The 20,595-nt window shown below is 49.2% G+C and overlaps 1 protein-coding gene across 3 annotated transcripts in view; it reads right to left on the minus strand.

The window, feature by feature from the left end:
* ARID4B (AT-rich interaction domain 4B) overlaps positions 1-20,595 on the minus strand; it is a 258,458-nt gene that overhangs the window by 130,627 nt on the left and 107,236 nt on the right. For all 3 annotated transcript variants that reach the window (XM_066596005.1, XM_066596006.1, XM_066596004.1), the window contains exon 2: positions 8,358-8,418. In XM_066596005.1, the coding sequence (XP_066452102.1) occupies positions 8,358-8,363 (6 nt within the window). In that variant the 5' untranslated portion in view covers positions 8,364-8,418. The remainder of the gene's footprint in view (positions 1-8,357; positions 8,419-20,595) is intronic.

The raw sequence follows: 20,595 nt of genomic DNA on the forward strand, positions 1-20,595 counted from the left end.
ATTTTCGTAAATACCCTCGGCGAGGCTGAGAGGCCGAACGGCAGTGCCGCGAACTGAAAAGGTCTCCCTTGCGTCTAGAAACGCAGGAATTTCTGGTGCGTTTCCCGAATGGGAATATGGAGGTATGCGTCTTTGATGTCTACTGAAGACAAAAATTCCCCCGGCTCCATGGAGGTTATCACGGATTTGATCCGACTCCATCCGGAAATGCCTTGTTTTGACAAACCGATTTAATCGCCTCAAGTCTAGTACCGGTCTGACCCTCCCGTCTTTCTTGGGTACTAGGAAGAGATTTGAATAGAAACCTTGTTCCTCTTGCCCCGCTGGCACTGGTTTTACTACCCACTGTGCCAGAAGGTTCTCCACTGCTAATCGTAGATTGGCTATTCCCTCCGGGGTGGCTGGCACCCTGGACCTGCAGAACGAGTCTTGTGGTAGCGTCGTGAACTCGATCGTGTACCCGAAGGCCACAACATCCCGCACCCAGGCGTCGCTCACTCGACTCCACCATATCTCCCGAAATCGGGAGAGCCTGCCCACCACCCGGGTGACACTGGGTGGGGGAGAGAACTCATGCTGCATTTTTCGACCCGGAAGGCCTTGAAGTTCCCGGCCGGGGAGGGTCTCCATGCCTGTTTCGACTTGAAGGTTGGACCCTTTCCTGGGTCAGTCGGGGTCCTCCTAGATTGGGACCACTGCCCTGAGCCGGGGCGGGACGAAAAGCGGCGAAAGGACAGAAAAAACGTTTTTTCTTTAGCGGAGCTTTTTCTTTTCTTGGTGATATCTGCGGTAAGGACGTGCTCTTGCCGCCTGTGCCATCCTTTATCAAATCGTCTAATTTGGCCCCAAAGAGGCTGTTACCCTCGAAGGGTAATTTTGTCAGGACCATTTTTGATGCTGAATCGGCCGACCAGCTTTTTAGCCAAAGGGTTCGCCTTGCTGCGACAGACGCGGCGGATGATCGAGCCACGAATTTTGCTGCATCCAGTTCTGCCGCACACACAAATTTGTTCTCCTGTATAATATTGTCTGTCGCTTCCAGCAGCTCACTAGGTGGAGCGCCTGCCAAGATGTCCTTGTGCAGTTGTTTGGCCCAGGCTCCTTCGGCTTTGCTTACCCACGCGCCCGCAAAAATCGGCTGCAGGGCGGTGCCTGCAGACTGAAACACTGCTTTAGCTAATGTGTCGAGTTTTCTGTCCTGAGGATTTGTCAATGTTGCCACCTCAGCTGTTGGTAGAGCCGTGCCTCTTGCTAGTTGCGACACCGGTGGGTCCACCGCCGGGGGGGCCTGACCACTTTTTTATCAGATTCCCTGAGAAGGGGTATGTAACCTCCCAAGTCTTTCCGGGTTGCCTAAACTTTTTATCAGGATTCTGCCACTCCTTGCTAATGACATCCGTGAAATCCTGATGGTCCGGGAAAGCCTGCCGTGGCCTTTTCTGGCATTTAAACGACACCGTGGACGGAATTGCTTCTGCCGGTTCTTCCATCACTTTGAGAATCTCTCTTACAGCTATTACTAGACTGTCCATTAGGGTCAGAAATCGCGACACCTGTTCGTCATCCAGATCAGAAAGGGAGGATGCTGCTGACCGTTCACCATCTTCTGACCCACTACTCTCGCCCACTGTTTGGACCGTGTCCTGTGAAGCCCGGGAGCATGATGCCCGGGGGGGGAGTCTGGGCGGGTTCAGGCCGGTCTTGCTGAGTACCGGGACCGAGAAGAATGTCTGGACTGGTGCTATGTCCGGACGGACTCCCTGGAACCATGGGAACCCCGAGAGTCCCTGGACCGCCTGGACCTGGAGGGCTTAGATCTGGAATGGCGAGACTTACGGGAGGTGTCTTCGTTGCTGCGGGACCTCCTGCTTTAGCGTGCCCTCCCGCGCGCATATTCCGAAGAGGAAACTTCAGAGCTGGATTCTAACCGGCGTAAAATTGCCGCCGTAGAAGTGGCCAAGCCAGAAACGGCGGCGGCCAAGGACCTAGCCCATTCGGGTTCGGCCCCCGGTTCCACAGGGGCGGCGGGGGGCACCGGGGTCCCTGGAACTGGGCGTGCTGTGGTACACTTTACGCAGCGGGGGTCCATCTGACCGCAGGCAAACTTAATGTTGCATGCGGTGCATGCGTAATACCTCACCCTCCCCTTAGCTGGGCTGGAACCCTCTGATCTGGGGTCAGACATGGCGGAAAAGGGAAACCTCAGGAAATGAGGGACCTCCTCGTACTGCCGCAGGGGTGCCTGCAGGGGGGATGGAGGGTGGGAGAGGGGAACACCGCGAAGTGCTGCCTTGGCAGGGCTGATCCCGAAGCCTAAGACCGTCAGGCGTCGACGTGGGTCCACCACACGGAAGAGATGGTGCTGGTGGTCTGGCAGGCGTCTGGTCAGTACTGCGGGTGATGCTGTCGCGGCTGGTGCCCGTTACGGCAGGTGCTGCTGCTGTCCGGGTGCTACTTCTGCGGCAATGGGTCTGCTTGCAAGACCCTGTCAGGGAAGGCTGCCGTGCACTGCAGAACACTGCGCACAGTGCTGGACTCAGCAGGGACGGGAAGGCACCTGTCCTGCTGTTGCGAGCAGCCATTGTGCTGCCTGGCCCCCCTTTTCAGTTCACCGCGGCCGGAGGGGGGCATGGCTTGCCCCGGAAGTCAGCCCGCGACCCGGAAGTGACGTTTCCCGGCCTCGCGACGGCGCCCCGCCCCCCGGGGCGCCGCGCCCAGCGGTGTATTGCCTGGTCGATGCCTCGGCATTACGCCGAGACGTCTGTCTGATGCGGAAGAGGCGTTACCGGCCTCGCGCCGACGCCGCGCCCGGCGGCGTCCTGCCCAGCGATGTCCCGCTCTGCCGGAATGCCGTGCCTGCATGCCTGCTGCTGGGGGGACCCTGTTCCACCGTCTGCTGCCGCTGCCGTCCGGCCTCTTAAGGTATCGTGCCTGTCAGGGGAGGGGGAGCCGCATCGGTAGCCTGGCCACTACGTCGGCGATTCCAGCAGGGCTTCCCCTATGCGTCACTGGACCCAGTGCGCCACTTCAGGGAGGGGGAGCTCTATAGCTGGCGGGTTACCGACGCCAATGCACATTGCAGGGTCGGGCCCCTTTTTCTTCTCTGGGTGAGACGCCGCAGAAGTGGTGGAGACACCCTCTGCTTGCGTCTCTCCCGGGAGGACAAAAAAGCCAGGGAAAAGCCCCGACTCCCCGGATTCCCGCGAGTATCCGCGTCTGCCTCCTTGCAGACACTAACCTAAAGACTGATTAGCTGAGTGCCTGCAGGGGGAATATAACCGGTGGGAGGAGCTAACACTTTCTGCTTAGTGTCGCCTCCTAGGGCAGTGGCTATATCCCATGGTCTAGGCAGTGGCCCCCAATGATACAGACGAGAAAGGAAGGTTAAAACTGGCTGCAGCAGGGGGGGGGGGGGGGGGCTAACTGTACATAGTCACCTTAAAAATGACTCATTGGCACTTAACCCAATTTTGGATGGCTTCAGGCAGCACAAGGGAGAGCTGGATGGGAATTTATACAGGAACTCAATACTAGCTGTATAAATCCATATGTAGAAAACTCCCTTTATCACCAACTACTGGCAAAGAAGAATTGTATTACTTAGCTCCATGCATGAACAATAGTGGTGTGGTTTCTGGAAAAGAAAAAAAAATACCAAACAGTATTTTTTCTCCCAACCTTTGTCAACTACTGCAGCAGGAGCCTCCCCCCTCTGCAGAAAGATAGTAAGCTTGTTAAACCGGCTCCCTCCTCACTGCCCAGTGTCAGGCCAGTTGCACACGACTGGGTCAGATTCTGCATGCAGGAGCTTGCAGCAGAATCCGACCCTGTGTCCAGCCGGAATCCACGCGTATCTGCCTTTTCTGTATCTTCATCTGCACTGCGGATGGTCCGCACGACTTGCCGTCAGACACGTGCAGTACCGATTTTTTTTAAACCTCTGCTTTTCCAGCGTTATCGCCTAGCAATGATGTGGAATCCACGACCTTTCCGCAATGTCATTGTGGAAGGACCGCACATTGGTCAAGGGAAGCCCCAATGGGAGCCCTCATACACCTACATGGATAAATAAAGGAACTACGATTTTTTAGAACGAAAAAAAAGCTTGGTCACTAAGGGGTTCAATAAATTGAAAATGAGATGTGCTAGCTGTTATTCAGGTTTACTAGTGTAATGAGCATGCTTTTTACAAAAACTTTTGTTTATGAAAATTTTTTAAAAATTTGTTGCACACTGTTTTTACATTTTGAGGAACATTATGTTTTCCTACACCAAGCCTAGATTGCAAAGGCTCATGGTTGTCAGCATGATAGATACCCCCACAAATGACCCCATTATAAAAACTATACCCTTAAAAAGGATTCTGTCAGCAAAACCCCTTTTTTAGCTGTGCCCTGCAACCCTGTACATTCTAACCCATTGAAAGAAAACAGTTAAAAAAAACTAAGTAAACTTACCTAATCTCGTTATATTTGTTCCCTCCCTTGTTTACCTGCCACGAGGGGTCATCTCTTGTCAGCTCCTGCATGCTGACGCAGACCTGGTAGCGTCTAACCTTTGACATCCTCGGAGAGTCAATTGCCAGTGCGCAAGCTCGCCGGGGAGGGGGACGCATGCGTACTTGCGGTCGACTCTCTGAGGACGCCAGAGGTTAGATGCGGCCAGGCCAATCAGTGGGCGACGTGTCACTTGTGACGCATCGACCACTGACCCGGGCAGCAGTACTTTTTTGGCAATTGTGTCATTTTAAAAACAGTTATTTTTGTACAGCACACATATGAATGAAAACTTTCACACCAAAATAGATACCCCTGTTTGTCCCATGTTCAGAAAAACACCCATTGTGGCCATAATCTTATGTCTGTATGCACAATGGGGCCCAAACGGAAAGGAGCATTAAACTTCAACTATTTTTAACCTTTACCTGATCGCCATAATTCATTAGATAAAGGCGATCCTGTGACCGCTCACCGCAGCCCTCGGTCACTGCTATAGGCTCTCGGCTACCTTTAGCAGCCAGCAGCAAGGAGATCTTAAATTTACTGGTTCCTCCCCAGCTTCTGCGCTTACATCCTCCATTTTGGCGATGGGCACATGCGCCGAAGCTGAGGAAAGGACCGCGGATAGGGATCCCATTGGAGGACATGCCGCAGGCCTTAGGAAAGTTATTTCACGTCCTCTCACGGTTCGGATCCATGACTGGAGGTGAAGTGTTGGCTTTTTTTTAACCTCCATATGATCGCCGTAATCCATTGGATAACGGCGATCACGTAAGCAATAACCGCAGACCTACGTGAGATCTTCAGGCTCTCGGCTACGTTTAGTGGTTTTTGCGCATGTGTCCACCATTTTCACGACAGGCGAAAGCGCAGAAGCAGTGGTAAGGTCCGTGGATATATTCGGAGGTCCTTAGTTACGTAATTTCATCTCCCCTCATGGATATGATCCGCGAGGGGAGACGAACTTTATAGACTTTTTAATTTTTATTTTTTTTAACCTTAAATGATCACCATTATTAGAGATGAGCGAGCATACTCGTCCAAGCTTGATACTCGTTCGAGTATTAGCGTGTTCGAGATGCTCGTTACTCGTGACGAGTACCACGTGATGTTCGAGTTACTTTCACTTTCTTCCCTGAGAAATTTGCGCGCTTTTCTGGCCAATAGAAAGACAGGGAAGGCATTACAACTTCCCCCTGCAAAGTTCAAGCCCTATATCACCCCCCTGCAGTGAGTGGCTGGCGAGATTAGGTGTCACCCAAGTATTGAAATCTGCCCCTCCCGCGGCTCGCCACAGATGCATTCTGACATTAGTTCAGGGAAAGTGCTATCATGTTGGAGCTGCTATAGGGAGAGTGTTAGGAGTGATTTTAGGTTTCAAGAACCCCAACGGTCCTTCTTAAGGCCATAAATCTTCTCTATATGCGCTCAATGGGGCCGGCGGCAGCAGCGCCGACCCCATTGAGAACATATAAAAGACAAATCCTTCTTCTCTGCCACAGCTGTAACAGCTGTGGCAGAGAAGAACGATGTTTGCCCATTGAATTCAATGGAGCCAGCAATACAGCAGGTTCCACTGAAAGCAATGGGCTGCCGGCAATCGCAGGATGAATTGTCGGGAAGGGGTTAAATATATAACCCCTTCCCTGCAATTCATCCAGAAATGTGTTACAATAAAAATATATACCGGCGTATAAGGCGACGGGGCGTATAAGACGACCCCCCAACTGTCACCTTATACGCCGGCAATACAGTGGAGCAAAGAATAAAAATCATTACTTACTTCTTCTGACGTTCTGCGGCGCTCCTGCAGGCTGTTGCTCCCTCCTGGTTCCCGGCAGAGCATTGATTTCTCTACGAAGGGCTTTAAATCCCCGCCTCCAGAAACACACGTGCCTTCAGCCAATCACAGCCAATGACAATGATGTCATTGAATGGCTGTGATTGGCTGTGTTTCTGGAGGCGGGGATTTCAAGCCCTGCGTCCAGAAAGCAATACTCTGCCGTGGACCAGCAGGGAGCAACAGCCTGCAGGAGCGCCGCAGAACGTCAGAAGAAGTAAGTAATGATTTTTATTCTTTGCTCCACTGTATTGCCGGCGTATAAGGTGACAGTTGGGGGGTCGTCTTATACGCCCCGTCGCCTTATACGCCGGTATATATTTTTATTGTAACACATTTCTGGATGAATTGCAGGGAAGGGGTTATATATTTAACCCCTTCCCGACAATTCATCCTGCGATCGCCGGCAGCCCATTGCTTTCAGTGGAACCTGCTGTATTGCTGGCTCCATTGAATTCAATGGGCAAACATCGTTCTTCTCTGCCACAGCTGTTACAGCTATGGCAGAGGAGAACGATCTTTACGCGGGGGGGGGGGGGCACTCTTGCCGCTATTGTGGCTTAATAGTGGGACCTGGGAACTTGAGATGCAGCCCACCATGTAGCCCCTCGCCTGCCCTATCCGTTGCTGTGTCGTTCCCATCACTTTGTAGAATTGCCCAGATTTTCACAAACAAAAACCTTAGCGAGCATCGGCGATATACAAAAATGCTCGGGTCGCCCATTAACTTCAATGGGGTTCGTTACTCGAAACGAACCCTCGAGCATTGCGAAAATTTCGTCCCGAGTAACGAGCAACCGAGCATTTTGGTGCTCGCTCATCTCTAGCCATTATCCATTGGATAACAGTTATCATGTGACTGGGAACTGCATACAGCAGTTCCTGGTGACATCTTCCTGCTCTTGGCTACTCATGCTAGCCGGGAACAGAGAGATTTTAAATTTCCCAGGCCACGAGCCCTTCTGTGCATGCGCCTGACATATGACATATGGCGCTCATGCGCAGAAGGCGATCCATGAGGGGAGCCGAATCTTTAACTTTTATTAACCTTTTTTTTTACACTTTTACGCGCTCAGCAGTATCCGAGGGGCTTCCCGCGGCCCCGAATGACAGCTCCAGGCTGTCGGCCACCGCCGGCAGTATGGAGCTGTCACGTCCACAGCCCACGTGGCTTTAATCCCCAGAGCGAGCGTGTTTTTTATGGCCCTGGGGATTGAAGCCCACTAAAGCAGGGCGTAAAGAGTCTATGGAATGGTCACTATCACGTTAACAGTATATATTTCAACTATTACAAGTGAACATTCTACAACATTTCTGTACTTTACTTTTTATAGATCTTTGTTTAAAAATTCAAAATAAATTTTGTGTTACTAATGGCCAGTATCCCACGAACATATGGTAAAACACTGCTTTTTACCAGGGTGTGGAATGGCGCATCGCTGGGTTGACAGCATATCTCATGCACCAGTTTCCTGGTTTCTATTTTCCTTTCCTTCTATTGGCTCTTTCCATGCAATTTTGATCTCGTGTGACCCCAGCCTAATTATTTTATATAAACTTTTGCTTTGTGCGCTCAACATTAAGGCCGCCTGCAGACGAGCGTGTCGGATCCGGCGGCGAGAATTCTAGCCGCGGGACCTGACCCGAGCGCCTGCAGAGACGAGCGCGTACTCACCCGCGCCCGGCGGCCCCGACTCTTTCATGTGCCGGCTGCCGGGCAGCCGGCGCATGTGCAGAGCGGAGCCGGCGGCCGGGTGAGTGACGTTTCTGTGCGAGGCTCTGCGAGCCCCGCACAAAAATAGGACGTGCCGCGGTTTGTTTGCCGTGCGAGATTTCGCGCGGCCAAACCGCGGCCGTCTGCATAGGAGTGCGTATTGTAATGCACTCCTATGCAGGCTTTCAGTGGCGGGAATCCCGCCGCGGGATTTCCGCCCGTGTGCAGGCGGCCTAAAGTTCACATTAAGCAAAATCACTGTACACAGAGTGTGATACTGTCAGAGAGAGGATGTGATACATACCTTCATATTTAATGCAGGTTGGGGAAACGTTTGTGGGGAGTTTGAGGATCCAGACTTAGACCTGCACACAAGAAAGAACATGTTAAGGGGAAACCAAACAGCAACAACAAGCAGCAAAATACCACTGATACATGACGCGCATTTATGTCCACGTACACACTTGGTAATAATTCTACAATGTTAAAATGGCAGCAATGGCAAAGAATCAGTTGCCGAAAAAAAATTGTGGCATGTTCTATCTTGGCATACATACACATGCAGAAAGTACATGGGGATTGGCGGCTGGTACACATGTCATTGCGTACTTCCAGCATTCTTATGCGCGGCACAATGGCAGACCTGGTTGTATGAGCCCGGCCTTACACCTTGATAAACAATGGGGTGTGGCTCATCAGAAAAGTGATGTGGTTTCGCAGGAAAGCGATGTGGCTTAACTGACACAGAGCACCAAAAGTTGAAATTTTTAGATACATTATTACAGATGGTGCAAACTAAGGCTCCTGTTACACAGACCATTAAATCATTTGCATGAATGAACGATGACAGAGTTCAGTCATGCAGCCTGTTTATACAAGTAGATAAATCAGTCACAATTTTGTTTGGCATTGCATTCGCAAATTGTTCAGTCATGCACATTCACTCCTTGAGTACCGGTGCTCAAAACTGTCTACAATATTACGTGTATGATCTGACCAGTGACTTGTAAAGAGGAAGAACAATGTTCTCATCATGTGTCCCTAGCCCTCTTCTGATGCCCCCCATAATCCTATTTGCCTTGGCAGCAGCTGCCTGACACTGGTTGCTCTAGTTAAGCTTACAGTTAACTAAAAACCCCAAGTCAGTGTTTTCCATGTCAGTATTACCCAGTGGTTTCCCATTTAGTGTGAAATGGTGACATGTATTTCCTTGACAATGTGCAGAAACTTATATTTATTAGTGTTAACCCTCATTTGCCTCTTTCCTGCCCTCAACTTATCCAGATCCATTTACAACCACATTCTGTCCTCCCTTCTGTATGCAGTACTCAGAATCGTCTGCTGCTGTGATGGATGCAGTATGTGGTTTAGCATGGTATTGTATCTTGATGGCACTGGAAGCTAGGGGTTTGACAGGAGTAATGTCCCTCTCACACCCCTAGCTCCCGAATGGCTCAAGAAGCAAAGGTCCTGGAAGGAGGTAAGAGCCGGAGACGCCAGTAACAGCGCGGGGGATCCGAAGCGGGACACAACAGTGCTGCTGCAGGAGGAGTGGGACCTGGGGATGGCAGTGACAGCGCTCCCGCCTGCTTTGGCCGCAGGGGGAGCCGAAGCGGGGCCAACAGTGCGGAACATCAGCGGGGACACCACTGACAGCGCTCCCGCCTGCTTGGGCCGCAAGGGAAGCGGAAGCGGGAGGCAAATGTGCCGATGCAGCAAGAGTGGGACCTGGGGGCACCAGCGGCGACGCGAATGACAGTACTCCTGCCTGCTTTGCCCACAGGGGGAGCAGCAGCGGGACACTACAGTGCTGCTGCAGGGTGAGCGGGAAGAGCACCATGCAGCAATTTGTGGCAGGGATCGAGGGTTAGGGTGAGTCTAACAGTTAGCCTTATATTATAAAAGTAAGGCTAACTGTTACACTTACCCTTAGACTAAGCCTCCATTACTGTCAGAAATCACAGCACACTACTCTCTGCCTCCAGAGCTGTGCTGGGTGTGCAGCCAAGCGCCTCGGGAAGGAACGGAGGTGAAGGGCTCCCTGGATTGCAGCTGCAGCATGAGCTTACTGGGCTCCCAGGACCTGCAGCCCATCCAGCTCTGCAGCCAATCAGGTACAGGGGGCGTCAACCCCATGTCAATCTGGACGCCACTTGAGTTCTTCCTGGTGGCGTCAAGATACAATAATACCATTTAGCATTGTCTTGCTGTAATTTGCAAGGCCTTCCCTGAAAGAGATGTTGCCTGGATGGGGGCATATGTTGTTCTAAAACCTCTATATACTGCTCAGCATTGATAGTGCCTTTCAGGATGTGCCTAAGGCCGCCTGCAGACCAGCGGGTCGGATTCGGCGGCGAGAATTCTCACCGCGGGACCCGAGCGCCTGCAGGGACTAACGCGTACTCACGGCTGTGGACAGGCAGCCTTAGGGCGATAATGGCTATGTGACTGTTAGGAAGTACTTGCGGAATCTTTGTAGGACTGTTTTCTCTGTTAGACGCTAAGTCGCTTGGGTGGAAAGGAGGGCTGATGTGCGTCCCCATGGCAGATATTTGGGTTCAGGGAGGGAGGTTGCAGAGGTGCATGGGTTTAGTTTTGTAGGGATGACATGGGACCAGGTGAGATTTCAATTTCAGGATAGATTTAGGTATTGGGATGCCCCTTATATATTTGTGCTCCATGCAGGGGTAAGGGTTTGGGGAATTACCCTATGCACAATTTCATAAAAAAGCATCAGGCATGAAATTTAATGTTTTTGTTCATCCCAGATTATTTTCTGGTCAGAGCTCATTCAAACGCCTAAAATGGTGGGGTGCCATTTCTAGGTATGTCAGGAAATGGGAACAAAGCTGTGGCCAAGTTTGTACAGCTGAATGGCAGGTTGTTGGAGAAGGGGGAGTGTACACTGCGAGGATGGGGAATAAGATATTTTAAATTTTGGGTTGGTGGACGGGTTGGAATTTCCTATGCAGGTGTGGAGGGGTATGCAACCTTAGGCCGACTTCACACAGGCATAAGTACAATTACGCAGTGGGCATTGTGTTTTTGCATGCGTCTGTTTTACAGTAGCTTTTGCACACTATTACCCTAGTTTTGTGCGCATTATGAACGAAAAGAGAACATGCTGCATATTTTTTGCACAAATGAAACACACGCACAAAATACGCTCATGTGATCGAATCCATTGAAATCAATGGGTTCTTTTCAATGCGTAGTGCACATGTAAATGCGTTCATGTGAATAGGCCCTAAAGGAGTCTGCATACTGTTGTAGGTCCTTGACAGTAATAATGATCTCATCATTCTAATTATTTGACAAATGGTTCAGAAGTTCTTGGTCTTCTTTAAGGGGTGGAGCCTGAGAAGCGAGTTTTATTACAATGATTTTAGTGACTGGATGGGGTTTAGTCCGGGTCTGTGCGTCTGCAGCAGGTGAGGTTGGCAGGTAGTGCTTTGCAGGCACCTCAACACTTATATGCCTGTATTGATAACTCTGGAGATCTACTGCGGTGGTTATAATACTGCCAAGGACTCTGCGACACAGAAAGTTTGATGTACTTTCTGTGTTTTCTCGGTTTTGTAAGAATACTTTTCCAATAAAAGCTGTGACCATTCACTTCCAATAAAGAATTTTGCCCTGACTGGGCCCTGCCTAAAATAACAAAGGAAGCTATACTGACCTCTCCTGGGGCCCGAGACACAAATGGCATCAGCGGCAACTTCCAGGTAGACGGGCTGCGTAGAAGCATGTGACCGCTGCAGCCAGAAGCCATAGCATCACAATCAGTGCCCCTGGCATCATCGCTCATATCCCGGCCACCATGAAGCCAGGAGTTTGGGGATGTGGTTTTGTTTTAATGACAAAATCACTTTATATGCCATTTCACATGCATTGCTGGGGTTTGGAATTCCACCACTGGTTATAATTGACATTTTTACAGATTATGTAACAGGCTGATATTGTGTTGTGGAATGTCACAAGTAGGATAGACAAAGCTAGTCTGGTGTTGGGACTATACCCGTGTCCATGTCACTGAACTACGGTGACAATGTGGTTGTATCACTGGTTGTTATAAACCAACTGCCATAGATGAAATGATTGCTGCTCATTATGGTATCCATGCCTCCCACCCATCCTGGATTTTGGGTGCCTTATTGCTGCTCCCGATTCCACCATTCACCGTGTGATCCCCTGCAGTGTAGAGTGTAGTGTAGACCAACTCATTAATGAGTTGCCACCAATCGCAGGATGTAGAGCTGACCCGTAACTCAATGTGCCCCTAATCTTTTAACTACCAACTTCTGGCTACTGTCACCCGAATGCCAAAAGTAGACCTCACTGAGCAGCAAACTTAAAGCGGTGGTGAAGGCACGCTCCTCTGCTTGCTCAGCAAGGTGGTTACTGTGGTGCGGCACTAGGGAGCAGTATTAATGTGAGTCACTAAAGAGCACTATTAGTGTGAGGGGGTCACCAAGGTGCACTATTACTAGAAGGAGGCGTTAAGGGTACTGGGAGGGATTAGGGGTGTAGTTTGAGGTTAAAGTTGCAGAGTTGTCCCTCTTTCTGTGATTGCAATGTTGGGCGGTATGGTGACTACTATTCAGATGCTGCACAGCCTTTAACCCCTTGAGTGGCGGGTTTCCTACCACCCTGTCGTGCCCACCAGGGCAGGTTTTTTTAAATGGTCTAATCATTGAATTTCAACTAATTTTGCAGTTCCGTCTCAAGAGCCATAACTTTTTCATTTTTCCATTGACATGGCCATATAAGGGCTTGTTTTTTGCGGGACAAGTTGTGATTTTTTAAACGGGAGAGGAAAAAGAGAAATGGGGAAAAAAGAAAAAAAGGGGCCATGTCATTAAGGGGTTAAATAATGTATTAACTTCCTTCTCTGGGTCATTACGACGCATGGATACCACGTGTGATTGTATTTTTGATTTTTTACAAAGTAAAGGGAGACAAGTGTTTTTATTATTTTTTTAATAATTTTTAACCTTTTTTTTATTTAAAAATTTTTTTTTTTTCCACAGGGACCCATCAGGACCCCTGATCACATTCCGGGGGTCCGATGGTGACAGCCCTTAACATGCTGCAGTCACATAGACTGCAGCATGTAAAGGGTTAACACAGCAGAAATCAGAGGTTTTCTCTGATCTCTGCTGTAAGAGCTAGTATCTAGCTGTCCTCTCACAGCCAAGCGCTAGCTCTCCCTGCCACAGAGACCATTGGCTTGCTTCTGACAAGCCGATGGTCTCTTTGGCAACCTGTAAACAAAGCAGGAGATTGCCGGCATATCGGCAATATCTTCTGCTGGTTTTTCAAAGCCCTTGCTTTGTTCTCTGTGGGAATTGTGCAGGCAGAGCACACTGTCACAGCTTGTGGCATTGTGCTCTGCAGCTCCCATAGTGATACATAGCCCGGAAATCTTCAGGAGGCTGGAATCGGCAATGGACCGCACAGAAGAGCTGCGGTCCACCGAGGGAGAAGATCCTGGCGGCCATCTTCAACCGGTAAGTAAGAAGTCACCGGAGCGCGGGGATTCAGGTAAGCACTGTGCGGTTTGCTTTTTTAACCCCTGCATCGGGGTTGTCTCGCGCCGAACGGGGGGGGCTGTTGAAAAAAAAAAAACCCCGTTTCGGCGCGGGACAACCCCTTTAAAGTGAGGGATCAGGTATTATCAGAGTTGAAAACCCCAGTAGATGGCAGGTGTGGCGTGGCAGAGGAAGACACTGCCTACTAGCTCAACTGTGCCTCTCTCCAGGTCTACTGCCTCCAGCCCAGTCAAGTGTCCCACCAGGCCAGTGTCAGGATGCAGTATGGACACAAGGGGATTACTATGATGTCTGAAGTGCAAGAAGCAGAGGACACTTTTCAGCGGACCCTACTGGGGCATCTGAAGGCAAGAACAGCAGCTCAGCCTGACTGCCTGTATGTTGTTTCATCAGCCGGTACGAGTAGCAGCCAGCTAAACAGAGTAGAGCAGGCGGGTCTGGGGGCAGATTTATTTAGTCTGGTCTGGCTCAGGGACTGACCTGTCCCTAAGGCTATCTTCACTGGGGCATTCATGTTGGATAGCTTCCATGCAGATTTCAATGGAAATCCACCGTGGCAGAAATCTGTGCATCTTCAGTACATTCTGCAGCAGATTTGGACATGGATTTTATCAATGAGTCTAATCTGTGTGAGGTAAACGTAATGCAGAGTCGGCATTAAGAAGTGACATGACAGTTCTTTTTTCCACAATGTGGATTTAAAGTCCATGCGCTGAAAAATCTGTATGGCGTCAATTCCCATTGAAGCGAATAGGACACATTAGGATGTAGATTTCATGCGGATTTGATGTGGAGTTAGCACGGATCCTTCATTAACCCTTTCCAATCCAATTTGTATCCTGGTTTTCCTAGGTCTTTTTCTGCTGTTCTGCAACAGCGCTATATGCTGGCTAAAGCCAGTACTGCATGAGGTGACACGTTGGATAGGCTCCGACAGCAGAGAGGCTGGCAATATACAGTAAGAGAACCCCAACGGATATCTTCCATCATCGGAGCGGTACAGCCTTAAATCATAATGTCTTCAGAGGTCAGACAGTGGATTGGAAAGGGTTAAATCCGCAGAAAAATCCAGTATGTAAGCAGAGGTTGTAAGGTTTAGGATAAGGCTACAGTGTCTTGTCTGTGACCTCACACTAACATTGAACGCACTGGGGCCACAACATGCCACAACTCACAAAAAAAATCTATCACGATTGTATTAAGTGGCTGCTGCTCGCGGATGAGTGCTAACCAGGTTCAGCGCCACCCATTTAATAATGGCTGTGCCTGGTAGAGCACCAATGTTTTTTGGTAAATGGGACCGAGCTCCTCTAAGTAAGATGACCGTGACGTCACTGGTCTGAGAAGAGGCCTATTCAGTTAGCTACCTAATGGGGGGTTCAAACAGCAGACTAATAGTGTGTTGACTGACCGTAATATATGATATTTCAGAATATGGGGGCCCATGTTTAATTTTGCCCAGGGTCACACTACGTCTAAATCCAGTCCTGCCTGTACAGTATTCTCATGAGTTTCAGACAAAAACAGCACTTGACATTTATGAGTGTGTCTTCTTGAGATGGTCTATGTTATAAGAGGCCATTATGCAGGAAAGAGAGGAAGTGTCAGACTATGAGGCGGCTTAGTAGTCATAGTAAAAACTGCAAGACTTCAGGATTTAAAAAAAAAAAAATATATACATAGGGACGGGGAAAATTAGAAGAAAAAAAAAATAAAAATGTCAAATAAAAAACTTCATTTAACTATTAGTCATTTTCTGAGGAAAAATTCCCATAAAAATAAGAAGAACTACTGGTCCAATTACTGTAGTTAAAGATGTCAGTGTGAAGCAGCCGAGCTGACCGGCCACATGTAGGAGAAGCTCCTGCCTAAGCCGACCGATACCACCATCCTGAACAAATCCTGAGGGCTCCCGGACCTGATAAACACCACCAGCAGTGGGGGGAGAGGAGACCGAGCTGCCCGCGGAACGTATATAGCACCCACGGCCAAGGTAACACCGGCGGCGGACCCGCAACGCCACGACCGCCGCCGCCACCATCGTTAAAGCAGCGCCAGCCGCGGGGAGAAAGGAGACACGGGGGGCGCATAGAAGAGGCTCCCGAAGCAGCAGTAATAACACGGGGACAGAACCGGCCGAACGGAGGGGCAGGAGGGATAGCGGCAGAGTCGGCACCTCAGTATAGCCCTAAGACCAGGAGCTGCGCTTCTTCCCGCCACAACCGCAGGGGGGCCAAGGGGGACGCTGCAGAGAGTGAGAGAAGCTGAAAACATACACAAGGCAGCACACAGAACCCGGCAAGGGAAACATCTATAGACACCAGCCATCCCCAGAAGAACATAATCACTCGCCCCTGATACAAAGAAGGCACAGCAAAGCCAATAGTCACCCCCCAGAAAAGGAGAAGAACAGAGGAACGTGCACAATAAAGTGAGCACTACACCCCTGACTTAAGGAAGACTCCGGGGGCCACAACAACACCAAAGTGCAGCCACAGCAACCCCTATACAGCAGAGTACCCATTGACCAGTGCATAAAAACACCACTATGGGTCCTACCAGACAGAACCATGCAGCCGACAAACTAAAAGCATTTGCCAGAGGAGAGCCCCGTAAAGCCCCCGGGCCCTGAACCCACCACACCTGCCATAGCAGGAACCTCAGTGGCAAAAGACGCCAGCCCAAGACCACCAGAAGGCACAGTCCCAACATTACAGCAACTGTCTGAGCAACTTCTAACCGCAATACAGACGTCTACAGCCACTCTTACGGGCAAAATTGACGAAGTAAAAATGGACGTAAGCCTACTAAGGCAAGACCTTCAAAACTTGAGAGAACGCGTCACAAATGCAGAAGACAGAATCTCTACACTAGATGACACCGTCTCCCCAATGTCAGTCGCGATATGTGATCTTACACAAAAAGCTGAATACTGGAGACAAAAAGCGGATGATCTCGAAAACCGCTCAAGACGGAATAACTTACGCATAGTGGGACTACCAGAGCGAACCGAGGGGCAAAGACCGGAAGAATTTATGGAAAAATGGCTCTGCGAACTCTTCCCCAATGCAGGACTCTCACAAGTCTTTGTAATCGAACGAGCCCACAGAGTGCCTATGAAACCACCCATACCTGGGGCACCACCTAGACCTTTGCTGGCGAAATTGCTCAATTTCCACGACAGGGACATAATCCTACAAGCTGCGAGAAAAGGAGGCCCCCTGCGCTATGACAACGCTGCAATATCCATATTCCCGGACTTCTCAGCAGACCTTCAGAAACAGAGGGCGTTGTTTTTCGGAATCAAACGGCGACTACGAGATCTGCAAATATCGTACTCCATGGCATACCCGGCGCGACTGCGAGTAGTGGATGGAGAACGCACCGGCTTCTTTACTTCACCATCTGAAGCAGAAGACTGGCTGGCTACCAGACGTCCACCAGAAGGACTGTAACGTATATATAACCACTTTCTTTCCCTCCTCTAGGTGACGGGACTCTTGGATAAATATGCAAAAGTATACTCAAAGTTCCTATAGTATATGCAAGTAACAGAGTCCTAGCAATAAGGATTTAAATACTAACAGCCTGTGCCTCCGTCAGGCTCAATGTATCCTTGTCCCCCCTCCCTTTCCTCTCTATCCCCCCCAAGGGGGCCCACCCAGATAAAACCCACCAGGCTAAGGCCGGCTTTTACTAATACAACACTAATACAACAATACCACAAGTGTAGCCACAGTTAAAGCTATACTATGTAGGTTCCCCCTAATGATAGTTTGCCACGATTTCTATCTCAATAGAGAAAGCATTTAAATTTAACTTTCTGGTTTAAAAACAAGTTGTTTAAGTTTTACGTTGGTAAGATATTACCACAATGTTAAAGAAAGGTATGCATCAAGTGTTTATTGTGATTCATAGAAATGTACTGAATTACAGTTGCATGACATATGATAAAAATTTAACCGGGTGTCATGGGGGAACTCCAGTCGAGCAGAAAACCACAAAGAAATTTATCCGGACTCAATTAACCTGCCCTTGCCTATGGCGGAGGTAATATTCGTGTCGTGGAATGTCAGGGGCATGGGATCAGCCAGAAAGCGGTCAGCGATGAATTCCTTAATACGCTCCTGGCGGCCACATGTACTATGCCTGCAGGAGACCCACCTTACACCCGAAACTACAAAAGTCCTGTTGAAGCCATGGGTTCAGTAGTCCGCTCATTCGTGTCACACAACCTACTCTAGAGGGGTGTCCATACTAATAGGAAGGTCACTAAGATGGGAGGTGGAGCAAATTAAAAGAGACTCAGAGGGTAGATATATATTTATAAGAGCTAAAATCAATAATGACCCATATGTTCTTTTATGCTGTTACAACCCACCACCAGCAACAACAACCATATTAGCGGACGGTATCCAATTCGCATCATTCTCACCAGACGCAACTATTATCTGCATGGGAGATATGAATATGGTGATGGATCCCTCTGCGGACAGACTCGGGAGTGGTGCTCGGGGGGTGGGGGGGGGGTGGAGGGAACACTGGCATGACCCGACTGGCATCTATTATATCGGTGACGGGGTGGCTGGACTTGTGGCGCATATTTCACCCGCAATCGCGGGAGTTTACCTGCCACGCAGCCCACAACCACGCGCTTAGCCGAATTGATTATATATTCGGATCCCCTGCAATATTCCCCAAAGTCAACTCTATAGAATTCCTCCCCCGCGGGATCTCGGACCACTCACCAATCCGCATGGCCCTCAAAAACCCAAGTTTGACTATACAAAAGACTCAAAATACACCTATTCTGGCTCTCGCTGTTCGGCCCTAATGACCGCATACCAGACCAAATACAAATATATTATGAGGCACATTAGGCACACTCAGATAAGACGCTAGTATGGGAGGCATTCAAGGCCTATCTCAGAGGATGTTTCAGATCCTCAATCTCCTTTATAAAAAGGGCCACCTCACGAGGAGAGCTATTAGCAGAACAATGCCAGCAGCAAGAGAGAGAATACATCGCAGATCCAACAGACATCAAAAAAGACAGATGGCTCCAGACGGGCAGGAATTACTTAATATACTTAAAAGAAAAGGCACAGAGGAACCTTTTCTACACCCGACAATCCTTTTTTGAACTGGGAAACCAATCCAGTAAACTATTAGCCTGGATGGCCCGGCAGGAAACTGCACCCCCGACCGTACTACGAGTCAAATCAGACCAAGGAACAACACTAAACGACCCAAAAGACATCTTGAATAGATTCCAACAATATTACAACGATCTATACCAAACATGGACTGACTACTCACCTGAAGACTTGGAACTCTACTTAACGGACATAACATTCCCAGAACTACAAGACGATCATGAGTCCCTACTAGCCTCCCGCATAACAACCGAGGAGATTGAGGAGGCAATAACCGATATGGCAAAGAACAAAACCCCAGGACCGGATGGTCAACCGATAGAAGTCTACCAACAATACAAAAAAGAAATTATACCACACCTACTCTCCCTATATGAACATATATTTGATAAAAAGCAACTCCCAGAATCAATGTTAGAAGCCACCATAGTTCTCATCTTAAAACCAGAAAAAAACCCAGAGGACTGTAGTTCGTATAGGCCTATTTCATTACTGAACACAGACTACAAAATCCTCACTAAAATATTGGCTTCACACCTAAATCAAGCTATAAAAGACATTATACACCCAGACCAAACAGGTTTCATCCCTGGAATGTCCACGTTAGATAATATTAGAAGAACGCAGGTGCTTACGCAGGTGGGGTGGAGATCAGACTGGGCCCTGGCCTCATTAGACGCAGCCAAGGCATTCGACTCGGTCGAATGGCCATACTTGATGAAGACCCTACGGAGATTTGGATTCGGGGATGCATTTGTTAGATGGATCTCTATCTTATACAAGGCACCAACGGCTAGGGTAGTGGTGAACGGCCTGACCTCCGCCTCCTTCCTGCTGCACAGGGGGACCCAACAGGGCTGCCCGCTTTCCCCCCTCCTGTATGCAATTGCCATAGAACCCCTGGCCCTGAGAATCCGACAACACACCTTGTATAGAGGTGTCCAGGTGGGACCCAGAGAAGATAGGATAGGGTTATACGCAGACGACATAATATTGTATATGTCGGACCCCAGGAACACCCTACCATTAGCCATCACCCTAATAGACCAATTTGGAAATTTTTCAGGCCTGCGTATAAATTGGCAGAAATCCGCATATATGCCTCTAAGACCAGAGGGATGGCGGACGGGGGAAGTATTCTGTAATCTACAGGTTACCCCGCAATTTCAATACCTTAAGGGCCAAAATTCCAAGGGACCAAACCCTGAGTCTCGATCTAAACATCACCCCCCTACTGACAACCCTACAATTAAAACTGAAATCCTGGAGCGCTGTGCCACTGTCGGTAGCAGGCAGAATAAATCTCATAAAAATGATAATACTCCCCAAGTATTTGTACTGCCTAGAGCACGCAGAAACAATAATACCACAGAAATTCTTTACAAAAACCAACTCCCTAATATCATTTATCTGGGGGAACACCAGAGCCAAACTCTGAATGGACACACTACAACGACCCAAAGAAATGGCAGGAATGGCACTACCAGACTTTAAGCTCTATTATTTAGCGGGACAGGTCAGATATATCCGCCACTGGCTGTCGGGCTCTTCCCTCTCCAACTCAGAGCACCACTTGATGTTCATCCTCTCGGAGACATCCCTTTGGATTCTCCTGGAAAAACCAATGTGTGGCAGGCATGTAAGCTACTGACCAAACGAAATGGCACCCCTCTGGAGACCCCTCTATGGGACGATAGAGCACTACCACACCTGGTGAACCTACCAGATAAGCAATTCTGGACAAATCTAGGAATTACTACTCTACAACACCTATACACCGACCAAGGGCTAGTTTCATTTGAGCAACTACAACAGCTATACCAAATTCCAAGAA

This window comes from Eleutherodactylus coqui, chromosome 3 (assembly GCF_035609145.1).
Source record: "Eleutherodactylus coqui strain aEleCoq1 chromosome 3, aEleCoq1.hap1, whole genome shotgun sequence".
NCBI lineage: Eukaryota > Metazoa > Chordata > Amphibia > Anura > Eleutherodactylidae > Eleutherodactylus > Eleutherodactylus coqui.